We start from the raw sequence: 21,354 nt of genomic DNA, 5'->3' as shown, positions 1-21,354 counted from the left end.
CCAGTCAATATGTGATTCCTTATATTATAATAATGTCATAAATAAGTATTGTTAACAAATTAAATAATAACGCTTGATATATTTTCTTCTATGGTGATTATGGTCCCTTATTGGTGTAAGAAAAACTCCGGGAAAAAATATAAGCGCTGCTTTCGTTTTAATCCGATTAAATCATGATTATAAGGATATGCAATGATGTAATGTATGCTATTTATGTTGAATAAAATATGTTTAAACTAAGAAGAGTGTGTGGGGTCGAATCATCCCAGCAGAGCTGATTTTTCTTGGCAAGTACAAAAGGACACCAGCACTGTGTTTGTTTTAAGAAGGAAACGGACTCTAGACTATTTCCTATGAATCTTTGTTCGTAATTAAACAAAATAAATAGTGTAAATTATATTTTGCAAACATTTTTCGCACCCTATCATATACGGGTCGCCTGCGGCTCACAAAGTCTGGCTTAATCATGATTGACTGTCAACCCTGTGCTACATTCTGTCTGTGCGTGAGAAGATACGGCAGTGTCGAAATGAAATTTCACCGTAACCGGCATGTTAAACTGTGGTTAAAAAGTATCTTTGCTTAGATTTAATTGCTCCGTTCAAATCTATCTAAGCTCCGCATTGAAGTTAACAGTTAAACACGGAAGAATAAATAGTATATAGTGAAAAGCGTCTCCCGTCCTTCTAGCTAAATAGTGATAAATATATATAGTTTAAATTATAAAACTTGATTCTGTATGGGTAAGCCTACTCCAACTCAAGCGTAATGACACCCTTAAACGTATGTTCTAGTGATTTAATGCGCTTTATTTTTTAATAACAATATCATATTTTTGCAGATGTCGACCAGTTTTATGGTTTCATTGTAAATGATATCGGCCTCTTAAATGACACCGTTACAATCTTGAGTGATAATCGACATCGTGTAGGCCTACTACCAAACCAAATTCATAAGGGCATCTCATTGACCCAAACATGGCCGCCGAAAGTCTTATCGCCTTCTGCACAGAATATAAGCCGATCCGCAGAGGTTCGTCTGCACAATCCTATATCAGTCTTAATGATGAAGGTGTTTTTGGTAGTAGCTTTATGCATCTCAGGTAAGAATTGTTTGTTAACAATTCAAAAAGACTACATTTTTGTTCATGGTTGCAATTAGTTTTCATCTGATTGAAGATCTAAGAAAATAGTTGACAATTTATTCTCATGGATCGTTTCATCCTGGGATTTGATAAGTAGCGCACACGGTCTTTGTTGCCGTTCAGATACACCATCAACTGATGGATCTATAAACATTTCGAACACCACGTACTATATTACCCATCATAAATAGCGACATTTCGTTGTTGTACATCGAAGATTATGAGTTTTACTGTTTGTCCGTTAAGGGCAATGGATTGTGTATTTGCTTCTTACCAACGCGACACTAGGTTGTCAAGTTAGCGCAGTGGACAGCGCTATTGCACCGGATTGTCCAGTTAGCGCAGTGGACAGCGCACTCCCACCGGGTTGTCCGATTTTTGCAGAAGAAAACGCAATCGTTTCTCATAAAGGCGTCCCCGGTACTTCGGTGAGCGCAGCAGAAAGTGCTAACGCCTGTAACCAAGTTGTCCCTGGTTGTCCGGTTAGCGCAGTGGACAGCACACTCGCACCGGGTTGTCCGATTTTTGCAGAAGAAAGCGCAGTCGTTTTTCATATAGGCGTCCCTGGTTGTCCGGTAAGCGCAGTGGTTCGTGCACTCGCTTCTCACCAAGTTACCGCAGTGGTATGCGCTCTCACTTATTACCAAGTTGTCCCTGGTTTTCCGGTAAACGCAGTTGTTCGTACTCTCGCTTCTCACCAAGGACCCCTGGTTGTCAAGTTAGCGCAGTGGTATGCGCTCTCACTTCTCATCAAGGATTCCCAGGTTGTCCTGTAAGCGCAGTTGTAAGCGCACTCGTTTCTCACCAATGCATCCCGGTTAGCGCAGTGAATAGCATATTTGCTTCTAACAAAGACATCCAAGGTTGCCCGGTTAGCGTAGTTGTAAGCGCTCTCGATTTCCACCACAGTGTCCCAGATGTCCAGTAAGCGCAGTGGTTAGCTCATTGTTTAGCACACTCACTTCTCACTAATGAGACCCATGTTGTCCGATAAGCGCAGTGGACTGCACTCTCGCTTCTCACTAAGGCGTCACGGGATGTCCATTTAGAGCATGGGTAAGCACACTCGTTTTACACCATGGCGTCCCGGGTTGTCCAGTCAGCGCCTTGTTAATGGTATTGGTAAGCACACTCGCTTTTCATTTAGGAGTCCCAGGTTGTCCGATAAGCGCAGTGCTGTCGCACTCGCTTCTCACCAGGTGTCCCCTTGCCCAGGTGCATGTGAGTTTGATTGTGGGCACCAGGTCGGACAAGTGGGTTTTCTCCGGGTATTCAGGTTTCCAACACTAAAGACACAGGTGGAGGAACATACTGCATACAATTGTGACTTAGCATACGTTAACATAAATTCCTTCACAATTGTTGTTCAATGAATAAGTTTGAACTTAACTGTCCTCATGGTACTAAAGATTAATTAAATAACAGTCTCCTTAAACATCGTGAGAACAAAAAGAGAGTGATCAATATATAGCTTGCTTCACAATCGTTTTAAATAAAGTTTGGGCAAATTATGGACTTACTGTGATTTGAACACAAAACGTTAGTGAGATCTCACAAAAGTATTTTCAGAGCAGTGCATTTCCTTCGTTTGTGTTGTTTGCACCATGGTCACTCTGCTAAATTTGCCATTGTTATTTAAATGCAGGACAGTTGTTGTTGTTTATTGCAATTCTCTGAAAACTTACATTACTATACAATTGTCATTTATAACTAAATCTACTACAATCTAACTTTCAGCTATTGTGATTGGCTGTAATGCCAAGTGTCACCATGAGGACACAAATTCGTGTTCGATCACGTGTTCTAACCCTCTTGTGATTGGCTGCGTGAATGAGCAATGCCAATGTGTAGAGAGTGAGTACCTTATTGCTAAATTTGGTTATATTATATTGTTGGTTATATATACTATTTCTTTTAAAGTGGAATACTTTCAGGAGAATGGATGTTTGATGGATTTATGGATATATTCAATATTATAAATATTAGATACGTATAAAGTAAGTGTTATATACTCAATATTTGTTCTAATGCTAGCAATATATCTTACTTATGACACATTTTCAAGCGAGTCTAATCATTTTGCACAAATGAATCATGACAACATTAAAACATTGATGTACAGAAATAGTTTTGGTATGTTCTCTCTAAAGATTCATATTGTTACTACTCTTGTTATGATCGAAGCACCGTTGTTTGTATGGGTGTTCTTGTACACGTTACGATTTGTAAAATATAATGTAATGATGTCATTATATTAAAGTTAATTACTTTACCGAATAGCACAGCTACTATGAACTCTCTGTATCCAAACATATGACTTAACGAAGTCACTTTATGAAGTATCGATCCTACAAAAACAGTTTGAAAAAAAAAAAGTTTATAAGCCATAAGAAATCGCCTTAACCGTTTAGCAGATAAAAGCACTAATTTAAATAGACCATGAAAAGCCGTAATTCAGAGTGAAGATATTACTTTCACGTTCACAGCACTATATTTTCGGGAAATGATTTTACATTTTTTTTTATTTCAGCCTGCACACAGACGTCTGACTGTAGAAGACTTGGTGAATGCAGCCACTCCTGTGTTGATGGCTGATGTATCGGCAATTGATTGTTTTAATTATATGACTTTATGATTACGCAATAAAGTTGTTGACGAAGTATTGTTTTGCCCCCCCCCCCACACACACCGGCGCACAAAATTGTTTACACGGCAAAGTTCTTGTAATATGGTTCATAACTGAACAATTATGTGTTTAACAAAGCCGATTATATATTGTTTTACATCAACTGAATTGATATTTTATGCCTGAAAGTATGCTACCAAATTAAAAATGTTTTATTGTAAATAGCATAATGATCTGTTCGTCTTAAATACATTCGGGTAAGACATAAAACGTCAAAATTGAGCCCTCTACAAACGTCAAATATAATGTACACGGCAATCAAACCTTGATGATTTGACAACAGCCGTTGCACATTGTTAAGAATGATTGGGCACCGTGATTTGCGTTTAAGAATTTGACGGATGACATAGTTAATTTTGTGAACGTAAGAACAACAGCCTAACAAAAATACGACCATTAACAAAACGTACGTTTATAAAGGATTCTCATCGGCAGTTTGACAAATATCACTAATTAAAAACTCTGTTGTTTGTCATTTTTTTATATATTGTTACATGAAGAATATTATATGATTAAAGAAATGTCATTATTCTTTTAGGAAGTCAGGTATCAAAACTTTAAATCCGTCTTGCTGCATCATCTATCTTTAACTCCACGCAGTGTTATTCCCCTAAGAGTAAAGTTTTCTCCGACCGCAGATAAGTAGATCCAAAAATTTAACCATGCTAGAAATTCTTATCTTGCCCACGGGGAAAGATAAAATAAGTACCCGTATGGAACTCCTTTTTTACATTGTAATTACCTCCCCTGTTGAAGACTGTCATCTGTAGCATCACAGAAACATTGTCTTGTAGCAATACTTAGAATGCTAGTATTTATTTCTCGCTTCAAATGTCACCATAAAAACTCGTTTCCGCAAAACACCCTACGCTCGTGTCAGGATGAATCTATCTTACATTCTCGGCCATGGAAGATACTTATAATATATTCTGCTTGTAAGAGATTGCATCTGTCTGTAAAACTGTGCAGTAGAGATGAAAACAATTACAGCAGCTAAGTAGAATTCGTATAAATGTATTGTTACTATTTTTTAAACCATTTATTCATAGTATACCTCTTTTAATTGGCTTTAATTATAGGAAGATGTTAAATTTAAGGATGTGTATGTTTGTCTTGGTCAGCAGTCGTTAGAAAATATCCCATAATGTGAACATAAATGTATTATACTATTATAAATGTTTATATTTGACCATGGTTGTACGAACTATGGGCTAGTAACAATGGTTTACCAACTGTCAGTCAATAATTTTAATCCTGATTGATACGACAAGAAGACAACGCCTGGGTAGCCTCATTCGGAACACTTCGGCCATTTTCCATCGAAAACAACACCGGATGTATATGGACGGTTCACAATACACCCTACGTGAATAAGTACAGACGCCATTGTTGATCACGGCGCCTTTCGTGACTTAATTCAGACTCAATTTTTTACCAATGCGCCTTTCGAGTCTAAGTATCAGGCGCGTAGCCATCACTGTCCGTCGACATGCCAACTTGTTTACTTTGCACACCCATAATATTTTGCTACGGTTTGTCAAACGGTATTCCAGTCCAATGCAACACAGCCAACACCAATAACTACATTGGCCCAACCAAATGTCACTAGGCCGACGCATACACACCAACCAATGACGAAAAAAAAAATTTGGCCCACCAAGATTTTGTAAGCAAAATCTACTTAGCCACAACTAACGAAAGACTTACGTTAGCCAAACCAAATGTCACTCAGACTAAGCCAACACAATTACGAAAAACCGACGTTGGCTCAAACAAATGCCACTTAGTCAACGCAATTACACAGCAGGCCAACCGACAAAAATCGAACGTTGGTCAAACCAAATGTTGATTAGTAAACGCCAATACATAGACAATCAAGGAATTAAAAACAACATTAGCCTACCTTATGTCACACAGCCGAACCCAACACTGCGTCGAAATACCAACGTTAGCCTAAATAAATGTCAATCAGCCAGAGCCTACACACACCTAACAAACCTTCAAAAAACCAACGGCAGCCAAAAAGAAATGCTATTCAGCCAGCGTCTACACACATCCAACAAACCGTCGAAAAACCAACGATAGTGCAACCCAAGGTCACTGAGCAAGCGCCTAGACAACGGCCAATAAATTGTCAAAAACAATCAGCGTCAATGATACTACACACGACCGGAAATCCGACAAAAACCAACGTTGGACCAACAAAATGTCACTCAGCCAACGCATACACACAGCCAATAATGCAACGAAAAACAACATTAATCTAACTTATATCACACTATCATAGCCAACACAGAACCATCAAACCGACAAATATCCAACGTTAGGCCAACCCAATAGCACTAAGCCAAGGTCAGTACAAAGCTAACCAACATACGAAAAACCCACGATGACAAAAAGATAGCTATCAGTTTATTATTTAAACCGTTTAATCATAGCTGCTAGAGAATGCAGTGTTTAAGTAATTATCTATGGCAAATTGCGTTAGAATTGATTGTATTTTGTTCTTAATTCAATTTATAGATACACTGTGTGTATAAGTAAATTTTAATCGAAATCACTTTTTCCAATACATACAGATATTGGTATTACTACGGCAACTTGTTTCCCAACATGATGACTGTGTTCATAGAAAAATGCAGGAAAGAAAATAGCTGCTAGCAGGTATATTACATTATTAAAACATCACTTTTTATATATATATTCGATTTAGACAAATATTCAAGACACAAAATAAAAACTACCATATTGACTTGTCGCTCATATACATTTTCAGACATACTCAGTACATTCCTTTTTCATAATGCTATGATACATTTTGTAAATGTTATCGAAGGAGCAGATAATAAACATTGAAACAGCAATTCAGTAATTATATTTTGAAAAAAGAGAAATGTGTTTGTTTGTTTTTTTGAGACGCAGTCTGTCCTTCGTTGTCTTAATGTATGTTTGTCTGTTTGAAAAAAAATACTGTACTTTATTTATTTTAATGTATGAGTAGAGCATCAAATATTTTACGTTGATAAGTTAACAACGCTGTCGTTTATCACGAAATTCACATGCGGAACAATCGGCTTATGGTTTTGTTCAAATTATTTATATACAATGCAGAAAGTTAATCGACCAACTAACACGCTTGATACTAGACCGTCCGATCAGCCAAAATATTGAATTGTGATGACTAGTAACAATATATACATGTGTTGAATAAATGTGCGTTAAATAATTGCAGGTTTCCTTTTTGTGGACGTCAGGGATGAAATTAACAACCCTTATGTTTTAATGGTCAAAAGCTTTGTTTGTAACATTGTGATTGGTAAATTATATTTACATATTATTTCCCTAGCATAGTTCAATTTCATAGTATACTAAATTGTTCACCAGAAATTATACTGCACATAAATTACAACGAAAATCACATGAATAACAACGAAAATACCTTTCTACGTATCGTGTTTTAGGTGTTACCAGGATCACACAAGTGCGGCCGTATTGAGCACGTGAAAATTGCCGCGCAACAGGGAGCAGATATGAACAGGGTTGAGGAAATACGAAAACATTTTCCGCTGGAGTATATCAAAATGGAACCAGGTTTAATACTGCTAGAATCAAACAATACTAAGTAGCGGTATATGTCCCTTTTTAAAAACTTGATTTTCACTTTTGTTATACTCAAAGCTGGAACGTGTTATTGTTTGGTAGCAAAAATCACAACGAGCGATGATTGTAATAATCTGTATGTGTTATGGAAATGTCACTAGTCTTGTCGGTATTCCTTATATGTGAAATTACATTTGTGTAAAAGTGGAAATATTGTGCATTACAACCTAAAGCACAGGCGACAATTAACACCATGACGGGTAACACTATAAGTTAAATTGCACCGTCATATTGATACTAAACACCGTTAATTGTATGACCCAAATCACGTGACATTCAAAAAGTTAAAATGTTCCTGATTTTTTCAACACTGAAAACAAACGCATAACCAACTTAATTTTATTAAAACATTCATAAAAGATTGTTTTTAGTTTTGCATTTTTTTTTTTTCAAAAATAATATTTTGATAAATTAAGGCTATAATAAAAAAGGGGAGGTCACTGAGTAGGAGATTCGTTAATTGTGACTAAATATTACCTATTCCGCTTATATGTTTTCATGAGAAACTTCCTTCTTTAATGAAAATATGCTTTACAATATATGTAAAAATGAAATTTTCTCTGCACAAACCTTAAAAAATATGCAGCGCCAACACAAGTGACCAAAGGAGATGGGTATTTCTATGCGCTTTAAGTGTGTTGTTACAACAAAGTCAAACCTTTGTATTGTGTATTTTTATTTCAGGAGATAAAGTGTTCTTTCATTGCGAACTTTGCCAAAATAATTTTGGATAAGGAAATGGGCTTTCCTGGGCACTTAAATATGTGTGTTTTAAACTGACAAAATTAAGCTTTAGAGTGTGTATTTATATTTCAGGAGACGCACTGTTCTTTCATTGCAACCTCCTTCACTGCAGTAGCGCCAACACAAGTGGGAAAAGGAGATGGGCTTTACTGTGTGCCTACAATAGAGCTGACAATGACCCGATATGGGATCACCATAATCCTCATTATACCAAACTTGAAAAGGTAGGGAAATTTCAGACAATGTAAGGTAGTTTGTAATATACATATGGGAAAACGGTACTGTGAATTACACAAATTTGACAAGCAAAAGACATGCGGTGACATGTGGTGATTACATGGTGTTCATTGTAATTATTTAACAAAAAAGAGACATTTTTTTGTGCAGACTCTTACATTTTGTAATATCTTGACATTTTCTACGAACCATGGTATCATTGAACTTCCAGTTTCTGTATTATGCTTGCATTTATCTTATCGCTTAAATGTATGTAGATTTGAAATCTTGGCCCACTGATATTCTGGCGTAATATACTGACACTTTTCATTAGCATGATATTTAGCTGACTATAAACTCAAAACAAATAGTGTTGAATTGCATTCATTCGTTTTTCAATTTTACATGATCAATAAATAAACCGTCACTGATTTAATTGCGACCAAATTTAGACGACAGATTAACACGACTTACCTGTTTATCTGTAGACCGGAAACAGTTTTTCAAGTGATTTCATTAAATATCATGTGAATCCATGTAATGAAATAGTTATTGACATATTTGCTGTGAGCTATGTAGTTCATATTGACTGCAAACGAGTTATTGACCTTGTATTCCACCTTGGTCACTAAGTCTTTTAGTTAAATATGACAGCATCTTTCTTAGCTAAAAGTAAATAAGTGTTAAGTATATGCTGTTTTGATAAGTTGGAGATATATCTTTCACATAAGTGTCAAATTATTGCCAACCCGACATGACCAGCATGCAGTTTTACACTCAAACCTGCTCGTCGTACGGTCTCTTGTTTTAAATGACCATCTCTATCAACCGACCTCTTCAAAATTCCACCCGTACATTTTAAATTTAAATTCCTATATTCAAGGTGTCATATTCTTCCATCATGGAATAAATGCACATCACGGACATCACAGCAGCTTTACAGTAAAACCTGCTCGTACAGTCCCTTGTTTTTAATTGTCACCTGTTTTATCCGGTCACTCCAACAAGGTTTTAATATATATTGTAAATATTAAAGGTGCCAAGTTCTGATGTCCTGGTTTCACGAACTTATCAGACATCACCGGCAAGCAGTCTTACAGTCAAACCTGCTCGTACAGTCACCTGTTTTAAATGGCTACCTGTATCATCCGGCCATTTTTTTTAAATTTAAATTTATATGTTATAGGTGCCAAATTCTGCCGTCCTGGAATTCACGAACTTCACAGACATGACAGGAAAGCAGATTTATGGCGTAAATCTAGAAAACATTACAGGAAGAAGGAAAATTCAACGAGATGAGCAATAAATAACGAATATTTGATAACGTTCGGTGTCAGATCGAACCATATTTCACCGCGTGATAAGAGAAAGCAATACGTTCCATTTTCTTAACGTCTTTTTAGAACCTTTCCATCCAAAACAGTGAACAGTAGAGTGGTAAATTGATATATCACCGAAAAGCATAAAGGAAAAAAAATATGGCTTCTGACTTCGTCTTCACTAACGTGGCTTAGCTTGAAAGTGCTTTTACTTAACTAATGATGTTGTACTCTCCAATTTTTGTTACACATACCAGGTGAAACTACAATATACACATGTTTAATCAAAGCATAAAGAATAACATTTAAAGTAGCATATATTCTTAAACTAAGCTTAAGCCGAGACGTCGTTAAATAGTGACCGTTTAAGATGGACTTCTAAAAAACAATTATGCTTACATTTGTATGATAATATGTTAATATTTTACTATCAAAATTGCACACGTTATCAAAGATATAAGAGAAAGCACGGTTATCATAAACATTTGACACGCAGTTTGTTTACCGCTATACCATATCGGATAATTGTTTGTTTTGTGTAAGAGTTTGATATATTTCAACGAGTGAGCACCAGAAGATATATTCAAACAGTTTTTCTTTGTATTATTTGCCTAACATTTGAGTTAAAATAAGTTTCATTACACTCATAGAAAAAAAAAACGCGCCAATTTGTATGCGAACGAAATGTCATTTCGGAATTGACGAAGATGAAATTGTGTCCTAGCCCTGTGCGCGCTGGTGTTTAATTTGGAACAGAAAGCGGGCTAAAACCTCAATATATATCAATTTGATATTATTTCTGTTTGGAAAGTGAAATATCAATTTTATATCACTGATATAGAGGATAGTTATTTTATTCAGTGTAAGATCGAATTTATTTCACGAGTGGTCAGAGACTGGTCAAGAGTGCCGTAGCCATGAGTGAAAACATTATTTTCCGTTACAACGAGTGAAATTAAATACGAACTTACTTAGAATTCAACAAATGTTCTTGTATTGCATGCAAATATTGTGTAAATTCAATATAGTTCCCCGCTTTAGTAAATTGTTTAACGACAGTCCCTTTCCGAGGCCTCTTTACGAAAGAAAGTACCTGCGGCATAAATCGCTGTATCAAGGTTAATCCTATTTGCGCGAACAGTACGTCCACTAAAATAAGTTCCGTACTATATGGAAACAGTTAACATTTACATAATAAGACATTCATTGCCTTTGAAGCTTTGCAAATAACGTGTTCTTTGTTAAGGGCAAAGTTCTACGTGTAGTTGAATAAATCCCACGTCAATGTTCAGTTACTAATAATCAGCCACGCATAAGAAAACAACAACTTTAAGAAGACTTGAAGAAAGTGTTTCAATTAATTCTCCATGTACTATTTCATGTATTTATTTCTATGTATAGATAAGTGTACATACAGTGTATATAAAGTGATAACCCAATTAGATATATCATCGAGGTAAAACAAATCTTAACGCACGGCTATATCTTACATTGTCAATCAGTTCATTATCAAGGACGAGCAAAATGGCTGAAACTAATTCAGGTACAATTTAGTTTGCAATTTAAACAATATATGTTTAATTCAAGAAAACTGAATCGCATTGCATTGTTGTTGAAATTTATTTCTAACTGTAAACTTCAATATTCAAAAAAGGCTCTATCATTTCGACACTTGCATCAGATCCGGATCCTTAACGTACTATGTATTAACTTTATTGACTTTTCAGAGCGGCTGAATGATTTAGAGTACGTTGAAATGAATTTGACTTTGAAGTGCTCATTTGTACGAGATACTTCATCTAGGTTGATTTTCGTATTCAACTAATCAGTTAGGTGTGTATGTCCGAAGCTTTTAATTCTCTTATTCAGTGTTTTGTTGTGAGAATGGAAACTTTACACTTACTGATACCATGAAGAGATCGTTCGATGACAATGGGTTCATCCTTGTAAGGTAATAGTGCATTGTTGTAATAACGTTGTATTATAAATGATACAATGGTTCCGTCATGAGTCGCCATATAATACACAATTATATTCATTTTGAAGAGATATATTAGAAAGCGATTCTTTGGCGATCTTTTTGCATAATTCCGGTACGAGTTTAGCACCATCTTGTATAATATGATAACGAGTTTCAGATTTTTTAACAACTGATTTTTTCTGATTTACAATATAAAACAAAATATATATTTATCAGATCGTTTCATTCCTTTCATGCGAAAAATGAATGCTGATGAGCGGTAGTATTAAAACAACATAAAATCGTTTTAGCTTAACGAAGTTTGTTTTTTTTCTAAATTGTGAGGTCACACTCCGTCATATTACCGTATTTAATAATGTATTCATGGCGTTATTTCCGGTGAAAAAGAAAGTGACGACATTTTATTATCTATTAGAATACAATCATCCTTTTCAGCAAATCAATTTGCAGCTAGTCAATCATTAAGTACAAGGCTTAATCATAACGAATTTTAACTTTTGCGGGTGTTTAAAGGTCCGCCTTCTGCCACTCATCCGATACTTACTCTTTGCGTCCGATTTTGCGTTGACAATCTAATAGAAAAAGCGGGTGTATACTACGTCAGTAAATTAAGCTGAGCTTAAATCTTAATGATTAAGAAGGGTTCACTCCTAACTCTTTCTTCATCGTTTAGATTTTAATTTATGTCACCTCACTATTACATAGTAACCTTCGCAAAAGTTATTATTCTTATTATTTAATTTTGATTGCAGTTACCGCACGAGAACTTACTATTCGTGAAATTTAAGAAAAAAACAACAACTGAGATGACGTTCTTCTTTAGAAACAATTTTACTTTTGTTCTTTCATTTTCATGTACATTACAGAAAACTCTTTTCAAACGAAGAAGTAAAACACATAGAGAATGCGTTGACAGAGGGACCTTTCCAAGACTATACATACGGTGTAAGTACTTACTGAACACTATCGTATTAATTGTGCAATTGACCAGCCGCCAAATGTTAATTAAAAACATTTAACCTAAGGATAATACTTGCTACAAAATAATCAAAAAATTGAACATGGTTGAAGAATTCCATTTATAAACTGATAAACTACATGACTACGACAAGTTGGATAAAATGCTTTGTAAAATTGCAGGATGTTAAGTGACTCACAACTTAACATAATGTTTCGATGTTAGGTCATAGTTCCAAACCTCGGTTTTCAGAAACACGTTTGTTACACACATAAGTAATTGCACTAATAATAGTATGGTAAATTTCAAAATCATGTTGTGGTTCAAACAAATTCAACCTCAAGCCACAACATATTTTAATCGAATGAATCATAATTAATTGCACTAATAATAGTATAGTAAATTTCAAAATCATGTTGTGGTTCAAACAAATTTAACCTCAAGCCACAACACATTTTAATCGAATGAATGTTTTAATGAATGCCTTACAGTGAAATAAAGGAGTTTTAAAAATGATAAAATGTATTGATTGGCCACGAGTATGATACTCTTTCTTATTATATGACTATCAAATTCCTTTTCCAACAGTGAAAATACAGTACGCCGTATTGTAAAATCCGTATCATTATACTGTCGTTTTCTGATTCCGTATCATGCGAGTACCGTGTGTAATCTCAGAACTACTTTTACGTTGCTAAAGGTAGCGTGACCAAAAAAAACTGGTAAAACCTGTCAACTTTTAAATGTATTAAAATATCTAACTTTCCTTACGCCCCAGAAGCATGTAAATATTAAGGAAAATGGTTCTCATGTTCTTCAAAGAACCATGGGGATAAGCACGAAGCAGAGAACACTTCCAATCTATCTAGACAGCTACTTCAGTGTACTGGTTGTTTACCATTTCGAAGTTCATAAATTGTTGCATTATCCATGTTTATTATCATAAATATGAGCCGCTCCCCAATACAAAGAAGAAGACAAATTCGCGTAATCGAGAGCAATAGCGATTGACTCATGAACTTCCCTCAATTCTGCATATTATGATTGTCAGAAATATCACGAATATTCACTTTGTTAAAAATGGCCGCGTTAAGTCTGAAGGAAATGACGATTAGTGTATACTCGTAAAATACGTACCTTTTTTGCTATTATTCTTTTGTGCTGTGACATGTAATAATGTTCTCGTATAAGCAGTTTGTTAATTTTGCCAAAGCACAAACTATTTTGTTTTTATTTTGCTCATTAAATTGAATACTGTAACTTCTGACTTCGTTTCGCTGTATTAGTGTCCATTGACTTTATTACACAAAGCTACACAACATATTCGAATTCATACGCGCAGACGGCGGTAAATTTAAATCAAATTAAAACCGAAAAATAAAAAAGTATAATTAAATAGACAGGTATATAATAAATTGGAATACAACGATAAACTATTTTCTGGTGACCTGCATCACGTCTCGTTCGGTGAGTAAACATGCTTAAACACCGATTGAGACGTGATACAGGTTATCAGAAAAGTATCATTATATCCCTTATAAATCGCAAAATACATGAAACCTTGAAATAATTTGTACAGTACGTACGTGTATAACAAAATTAATTTCGATTTCAATATGTTATTATTTTGTGCAATGTATTCGTAATGTAGTCGTTATCATGTTTGATAATATATAATTTGTACCTTTCAACTCGTTTTTTTTATTATTTGCATTGATCAATCGATATGCTGTCAGCATACGGTAATATACACTCGGTTCTGTTTTGTTTATGTTCTTTTTAACTCAAACAATTTACAAATATGTTTATTGATGACGTCTTGTTGTAATAGATACGTCGTTTATGACATAAAGAAATAAATGCATTTAGAAAAGACATCATTCGTACGCACGAACTGCGTTCAAAATATGGGAAGCAGTCAACAAAAACATTGCTTTTTATTATATACACAACCAAGGTTGCTGATGGTGAAGGAGGGGAGGCTCATATGATACTATGGCAACATCCCGGAAATGATGTCACTGGTATGGTGGGAAGATGCGAAAAAGTAGCTGGAACTTGTGACATGGTACGAATATGTTAAAATGTTTTTGTTTTCATTTCGTTTAGTCTTCTCTCATTATCTAATAACAAACCAATCCAAATTGTGTACATAAATAAAGACTTGTGTTGCCTTGATACGTCGTATGTTTTTAAATCGGAGTTAGATTTCAGGCTACCAATGATAATTGTTCAAACATTGTATAACACTCACGAAAAACCTTATAATGGCTCGCAACAGAACACATTATGTCTATTTATGAACGAATTGAAGACTTACACTAATTTTCACTTGCCTTTTGTGTGCTGCAATGTGTAAACAATGTTTCAAAACAAACATGATGCGAAGGCATAACCATGGTCACCGATAATTACATGCGGATATTACGTCATTTTTACTTTTGTCAAATCATATTTGTTCTTGTTATATATTTGTATTATTAATCTCTATCCTGGATGAATAAAAAACAATCTATTAATACAGAAATTAATTCGAAGCTCATTGCGTAACTTGACTCCATATGAAATAATTTACAAATTATTTACAGCTTTTGGAAGGCGAGGTATACCACTACCACACAAAGCTCATGAAGAAGCCAGCTAAGATTGGAGGCAAGCATATCTGGCATCAAGATTACGGGTAAGTATAACAGAGTATTAATCACTTATTATGTATTTGACGCGAAACCGAGATAATCGTTTTACTTACTCTTGACAATTGACGACAATAACAACTAGGCACACAGTCATCAGAACCCTATGATCGTGATTGATAAGTGTTCATCCTAGCAAACGTAAAGCGTGTACCACACAATTTCTAAGTTCAATGAAACGCCTTTCCCGTTTTAGACGTAATTGCAACCATTTTCGAGCTTATGGATAACTTTAATCAAATCGAGTATTACTTCAAAATGTAATTGTTTCTTAATTTTGGGTACATGAAACATAATACACCTATACACGCTATATCACTAAATGAACCTGCAATATGTTTACTGCATGTATAACCACGAACATTACTTGCGAATTCAAAAAAACATCTGATTGGCTGAAAGTCTATCAATCTTATTCACTATCGGAAAAATAATATACAGCAATAGGACTGCTTCATTTTACTAATCCAATACCGTTTATAATAGTCTTTGATTTAATCGACTTAATATACTCTCAGATAGCCGACCTTGTGCAACACATAATGTTTCTCCATGTTGTCTTAATACCATTCTGTTCATCGGGCCACAATTCGATCAATGTCAAGGTGTCTGTCTTTTGACATTGGCCAACAGTTAAATATAACGATAACACACCGTTGATCCGACGCCGGGCTGTTTTGATTTGTTATTTTCCTTGTCAATTACATACGTTTGTTTTCTCTTGTTATTCTTCCTCTGTATTTCTGTCTTGTCAGCAACATTTGTATCGACATCATTTGTGTTGCCATGTGTAATGAACCTGCAAATCAATGAATACGTATTGCTAAATTAGAGTTTTATGTGCACATATTGAGACATATTCATAGTACATGCTAATTACATAGACATGTACATTATATTTTGACCTCGCAGAGTTCTCTACAACTTTGCCATCACTGGCCGTCGACATATTTTGCCAATGTATCCTTCCCGAAAGCCACTTAGCCAACACCAATACACAGCTAACTTTCGAAACCCTCACGTTGGCTTAACCCAATGTCACTCGGCTAACGCAAACACACAACCATCCAACCGGCACGAAACGCCAATGGTGGACCAACCATATATCAGTCGGCTAACACAAGCACACAACCAGCCAATCGGCACAAAAGGCCAATGGTGGCCCAGCAATATGTCACTTAGCAAAGGCCAATACACAACCAATTAAGCAACGGAAAACTACATTAGCTTACCTAATATCACACGGCCAAAGTGAACACACACAGCAAACATCTGTATAGAAACAACGTGAGCCAAAAGCCATCACGGTCTACCAACCGAAAAAAGACCTACGATAGTCTTAACCCAATTCACCAAGGCCAGCACACAGCCGGCCATAGAATTTAAAAACTACGTTGGCACACTGTCAGCATGTTACATTGGTTTAACAATACACATGTACCGTTAACCAATAGCTGTTAGCAGTGTTTAAATAATTATCAATGTGATATTTGGTTACATTTCATTGTCATTTACTATAATTTAATGTATAGACATAATGTGTGTGTAGTCAAATTCTTAATCGAAATCACCTAACATCAATACATACAGATATTGGTATAACTACGGCAACTTGTTTCCCAACATGATGACTGTGTTCATAGCTGTAGACAAATGCACGAAAGAAAACAGCTGTCTGCAGGTATATTACTCTTTTTTGTTACTATACACTCCCCTTGTATAAAGCCTGTGTATTAAGATATGATTAGTAATACTAATAAAATTAACACATGTGTCGCTCAAAACACTGTTTTCAGTGGTATATTCCGATTTAAACAATGCTATGTTATATCATATAAATGAGCACGAGTGAGCAGATAATAAAGATCGTAACTACAAGCAAGATAGATAATTTGGAACCACTTAGCTTAATATGCAACTGCTTATTTCTTTCAAATTGTACTATTCACATATTTACGCTTGTAAGCTGTGATATATTGACAATATTTGTGACAATTAATTTGTTGTACTTGTTTTACCTATATCTATGAGCCCATCATCTCATTTCGTTTCAGGTGTTGCCAGGCTCACACAAGTGCGGCCGTATTGAGCACGTGAAAATTGCCGCGCAACAAGGGGCAGATATGGACAGGGTGGCGGAAATACGAAAACATTGCCCGCTGGAATATGTCGAAATGGAACCAGGTTTTATACTTCTAGATTTAAACAATACCGGGTTGTGGTATATGTCCCCACTTTAAACTTGAGTATCACTTCTGATATATTCAAACCCATAACGTGTAACTGTTTGGTAACAAAAACATTAAGAGAGATGTTTGTAAGAATTAATCTAACATTGTAATGGAAATGCAAATAAACAGGTAGGGTTTCCTGATACGTGAACGTTTCATTAATGTTTCTATCGAAGTATTGTACATATCATCCTAAACCGCGTGCGACAAACACCAACATGACGGTTAAAAATTTAGTTCAATTGCACCGTCATATTGAAACTAAACATCGTGTTTTGATGTTACTTATACTATATTTTTATCATTCTTACGTTAGTCATTCATTTAATGGTCCTATAAAGGGATTGGCATTTTTAATATTATGACGGAAATCACGTGACGTCATTCAAAAAGTTAGAATGCTTTTGATTTTCTTCCTAACAAAAACAAATGTACAATGCATTTACTTTTCATCAAATTTTCTTAAAAGGTTATTTAAATGTTTGCAGATTTTTAAACTTAATTTAGGCTTTTGTTTTCAAAAAAAGGAGGTCACTGAGTAGTAGAATGGTCAATTTTGACGAAATTACGCTGCCTCTTCCGCTCATATATGTTTCATGAGACACTCTCTCCTTTAATTAATAATGGTTCACATCAATGAAAGAAAATTACTTTTCTCTGCACAAACAACTAGTATATATGCTAAAAATGAGTGGCTTTGTTTTTTTGTGTTTGTGATAATGGTGATTCGAGATTCGATGCATGCACTCTTGAATTGCAACCTGATTCGTTAATTAATGCAGCGCCAACACAAGTGACAAAAAGAGATGGGTTTCTATATGCGCTTTAAGTATGTCGTTTAAAATGACAAAGTCAAACCCTTTTATTGCGTATTCACATTTCAGGGGATAAAGTGTTTTTTATTCACTGCGAATCTTCTTCATTGTAGTAGTGCCATCACAAGTGTGAATAAACGGGAATGGAATTTTTTGAGCATTTTAAATGTGTGTTTTATTTAAAAAAAGTCAAGCTTTGGAGTGTATATTTGTATTTCAGGAGATGCACTTTTCTTCCATTGCAACCTCCTTCACTGCAGTAGCGCCAACACAAGTGGGAACAGGAGATGGGCTTTTCTGTGTGCGTACAATAGAGCTGACAATGACCCGATAAAGGATCATCATCATCCTCATTATACCAAGCTGGAAAAGGTAGGACACGTTTGAAGAATGTTACATCATTTGTTACATACTTATGGGAAAAAGCTACTGCGAATAATAACAAATTTGTTTAAAATCATCAATAGATGTTCAGTGGTTTCATGTTGTTGTTTTTTTATTTCAATCATTTAACAAATAAACCTAACTTCTGCATACTTTAAAAAAAAACTCTTAGTTTCTGTCATATCTGCTCTACGAGCAGTAATTTTATTGAAACCCCATTTACTTCATTCTACTCGTATGTTTACTTACCAACCAATTACTTTAAGTTGTATCAGAATAAAGTATAAGCGGCGTGCTACAATCCGTAAAATCATATAAGTTTAAAATAAGGTAGATTTGAAATCTTTGTTCAATGATAATCTGGTGTTATATACTTACACCTTTCATTTAGATTTGTAGAAAACAGTTTTAATAGTACAACTGTATGAACCATGATCATTATCTAGTTGACGATGCAGTCAAAACTAATAATGTTTAATTGTAATGGTTATCGCTCATTATTACATGATATATAAATAAGCCGTCAATGATTGGATGATATCAATTTTGAAGATAGCATGAGACGACATATTCACCTATTTATTGATAGATCGGAAACAGTTTATCAAGATACGTCATACTATATCATTTGATATCGTGTTATAAAACAGTTATTTACTAATTAGTTGCGCAATATGAAGTTCATATTGATCGAAAAAAAAATGACCTCGTCGTCTCGGTCAATAATAATTGTTGGTTAATATGACATAAAATGTCCCAGCTAAAAAGTAAATACTTGTTAATTATAAGTTGTTAAGATAAGATGGAAATTAATACATTAAAGGTTCTAAATCATGCCGTCATGGAATGCACACACTTTAGAGATATATCAGAAAACCAGTTTACCTGTAAGTAATGCCACCTGGTTTAAATAGTCACCTGTAGTATCCGGCCACTCCAAATCCCCCATACGGTTTTAAATTTAAATTCATTTATTCAAGGTACCAAACTCTGCCGTTTGGAATGCACAAACAGGAATTCAAAGCAGTTTTACAGTCTAGTTTTACAAAACGGCGACCGTTTTTACATAGCCATCAGTATCATCCGGCCACTCTATGTCCTTATGTACGATTTTAAATTTGAATAACTTTATTTCAGGTGCCAAATTCTGCAGTCCTCGAATGCACTAACTTAACAGATATGACAGGAAAACAGTTCTATGGTGAAAATCTGGAAAACATTCCAGGAAGACGAAAAATTCCACGAGATGAGCAATAAATAGGGAATATTCGATAACGTCCGGTGTAAGATCGAACAATATTTCACCGTGTGATCAAAGAAAGCGGTATTGTTCGTTTAAGTTATTTTTCAGAAATTCAATGTGGACAAGTAGTGCAAAAACATGATGTACCACCGAAAAGCCAAACTTTACGCATAATGGCTTTTGACTTCGACTGGTAATCTTCATTACCTTGTGGCTGACTGTGAATGAGATATTACTTAAACATTGGTTTTGTACTCTCCAATGTTAGTTACAAATAACAAATGCAAGTACAATATACCCAAGTTTTATATATCAAAATATTCAGTTTGAGTAACAATAAAAATAGCATGTATTGCCGAGTCTAAAACATAACTTAAGCTGAGATAAACAATGAACATTTCAGTTGGACTTATATTTTATTGGTATGCCTACATTTTTATGATATGTTATAACTGTAATATGTTACATTTCATTTGATCTTTTTGCAGATGTATGTTTGGCATATGTATGTTTTTGTCATATAAAAAACATTTGTTTATTTAAATTTTATTTTACTAGTCAGATTATAAACGTACTTCAAAACACTTGACATAAAATAACTTGACATAGTAATGTTCCTTGTATTAATTTGAATACATGTTAAAAAGCTGACAAACAGCCAATAGTTTATAGTTTATACTAATTTCATTTAGCTCGATTGGGACGATAGTTGAAAGCTTATATAATGCTCTCGAGTCCGTTTCCTGGGCAGAAATCCTTACTGGTGCCAATTATGAGAGGCCGTGAAATGTACTCCTGCAAACAATGGTAAATAATTACCTCGGTAAGTAAAACCACCGGTAAATTCCGTGGTAATATTACAATGGCAGTAAATACGTTGAATAAAAGAAATTACCAAGGCGGGAAATTTACCAGGGTAAATTTTACCAAAATGTCCCATAATGCAATAGAGTGACGTCATATTCCCGCACAGCTGTCAGATTGGAGGTATCTTTTTTTATTAAAAAAAAAATGAACGTCCAAATTCCATTTTTATAAAAGAAATCTTAAAGGCAGGTTTAATGACAAAATTCATTTAATCGGTCCAACAAGTTACATGGTAAATATTCAACAAAACAGTACAAAGTATTAATAAGCTGCTCCCGTGGCTGATCAGTTAGACACATGCAACACTTCAAGGGTTAGGTTTATTCTTATTCAGGGGTGTTACTCTTTACTTCATACAAAACGGTCAACGAATACAGCAGGAAAATGCGAACATTATTGCAATGCTATGCAAG

General features: G+C 34.9%; 1 protein-coding gene, 1 long non-coding RNA gene and 1 pseudogene across 2 annotated transcripts; all 3 read left to right on the top strand.

Moving 5' to 3' along the window:
* Positions 1-1,018: 1,018 nt before the first annotated feature.
* LOC128224091 (uncharacterized) lies at positions 1,019-3,716 on the top strand. The gene is made up of 3 exons (XR_008259423.1): positions 1,019-1,102; positions 2,882-2,998; positions 3,675-3,716. It is a non-coding gene; the product is annotated as an uncharacterized LOC128224091 (long non-coding RNA).
* Positions 3,717-6,443: 2,727 nt separating this feature from the next.
* LOC128223265 (probable phytanoyl-CoA dioxygenase) lies at positions 6,444-9,756 on the top strand (annotated as a pseudogene).
* Positions 9,757-11,288: 1,532 nt separating this feature from the next.
* LOC128224558 (ectoine dioxygenase-like) lies at positions 11,289-20,612 on the top strand. Its single transcript, XM_052934440.1, has 9 exons — positions 11,289-11,312; positions 11,639-11,720; positions 12,617-12,695; positions 14,666-14,776; positions 15,297-15,388; positions 16,992-17,082; positions 17,456-17,585; positions 18,668-18,819; positions 19,969-20,612. The coding sequence occupies exons 1-9, from the start codon at positions 11,294-11,296 to the stop codon at positions 20,086-20,088; spliced, it is 876 nt and encodes a 291-aa protein (XP_052790400.1). The 5' UTR covers positions 11,289-11,293; the 3' UTR covers positions 20,089-20,612.
* The last annotated feature ends 742 nt before the right edge of the window (positions 20,613-21,354 follow it).

The sequence above is a fragment of the Mya arenaria genome, chromosome 17 (assembly GCF_026914265.1).
Source record: "Mya arenaria isolate MELC-2E11 chromosome 17, ASM2691426v1".
Lineage (NCBI taxonomy): Eukaryota > Metazoa > Mollusca > Bivalvia > Myida > Myidae > Mya > Mya arenaria.
The sequence above is the reverse complement of the archived record's forward strand: the minus strand, read 5'-3'. Positions and strand labels throughout refer to the sequence as shown.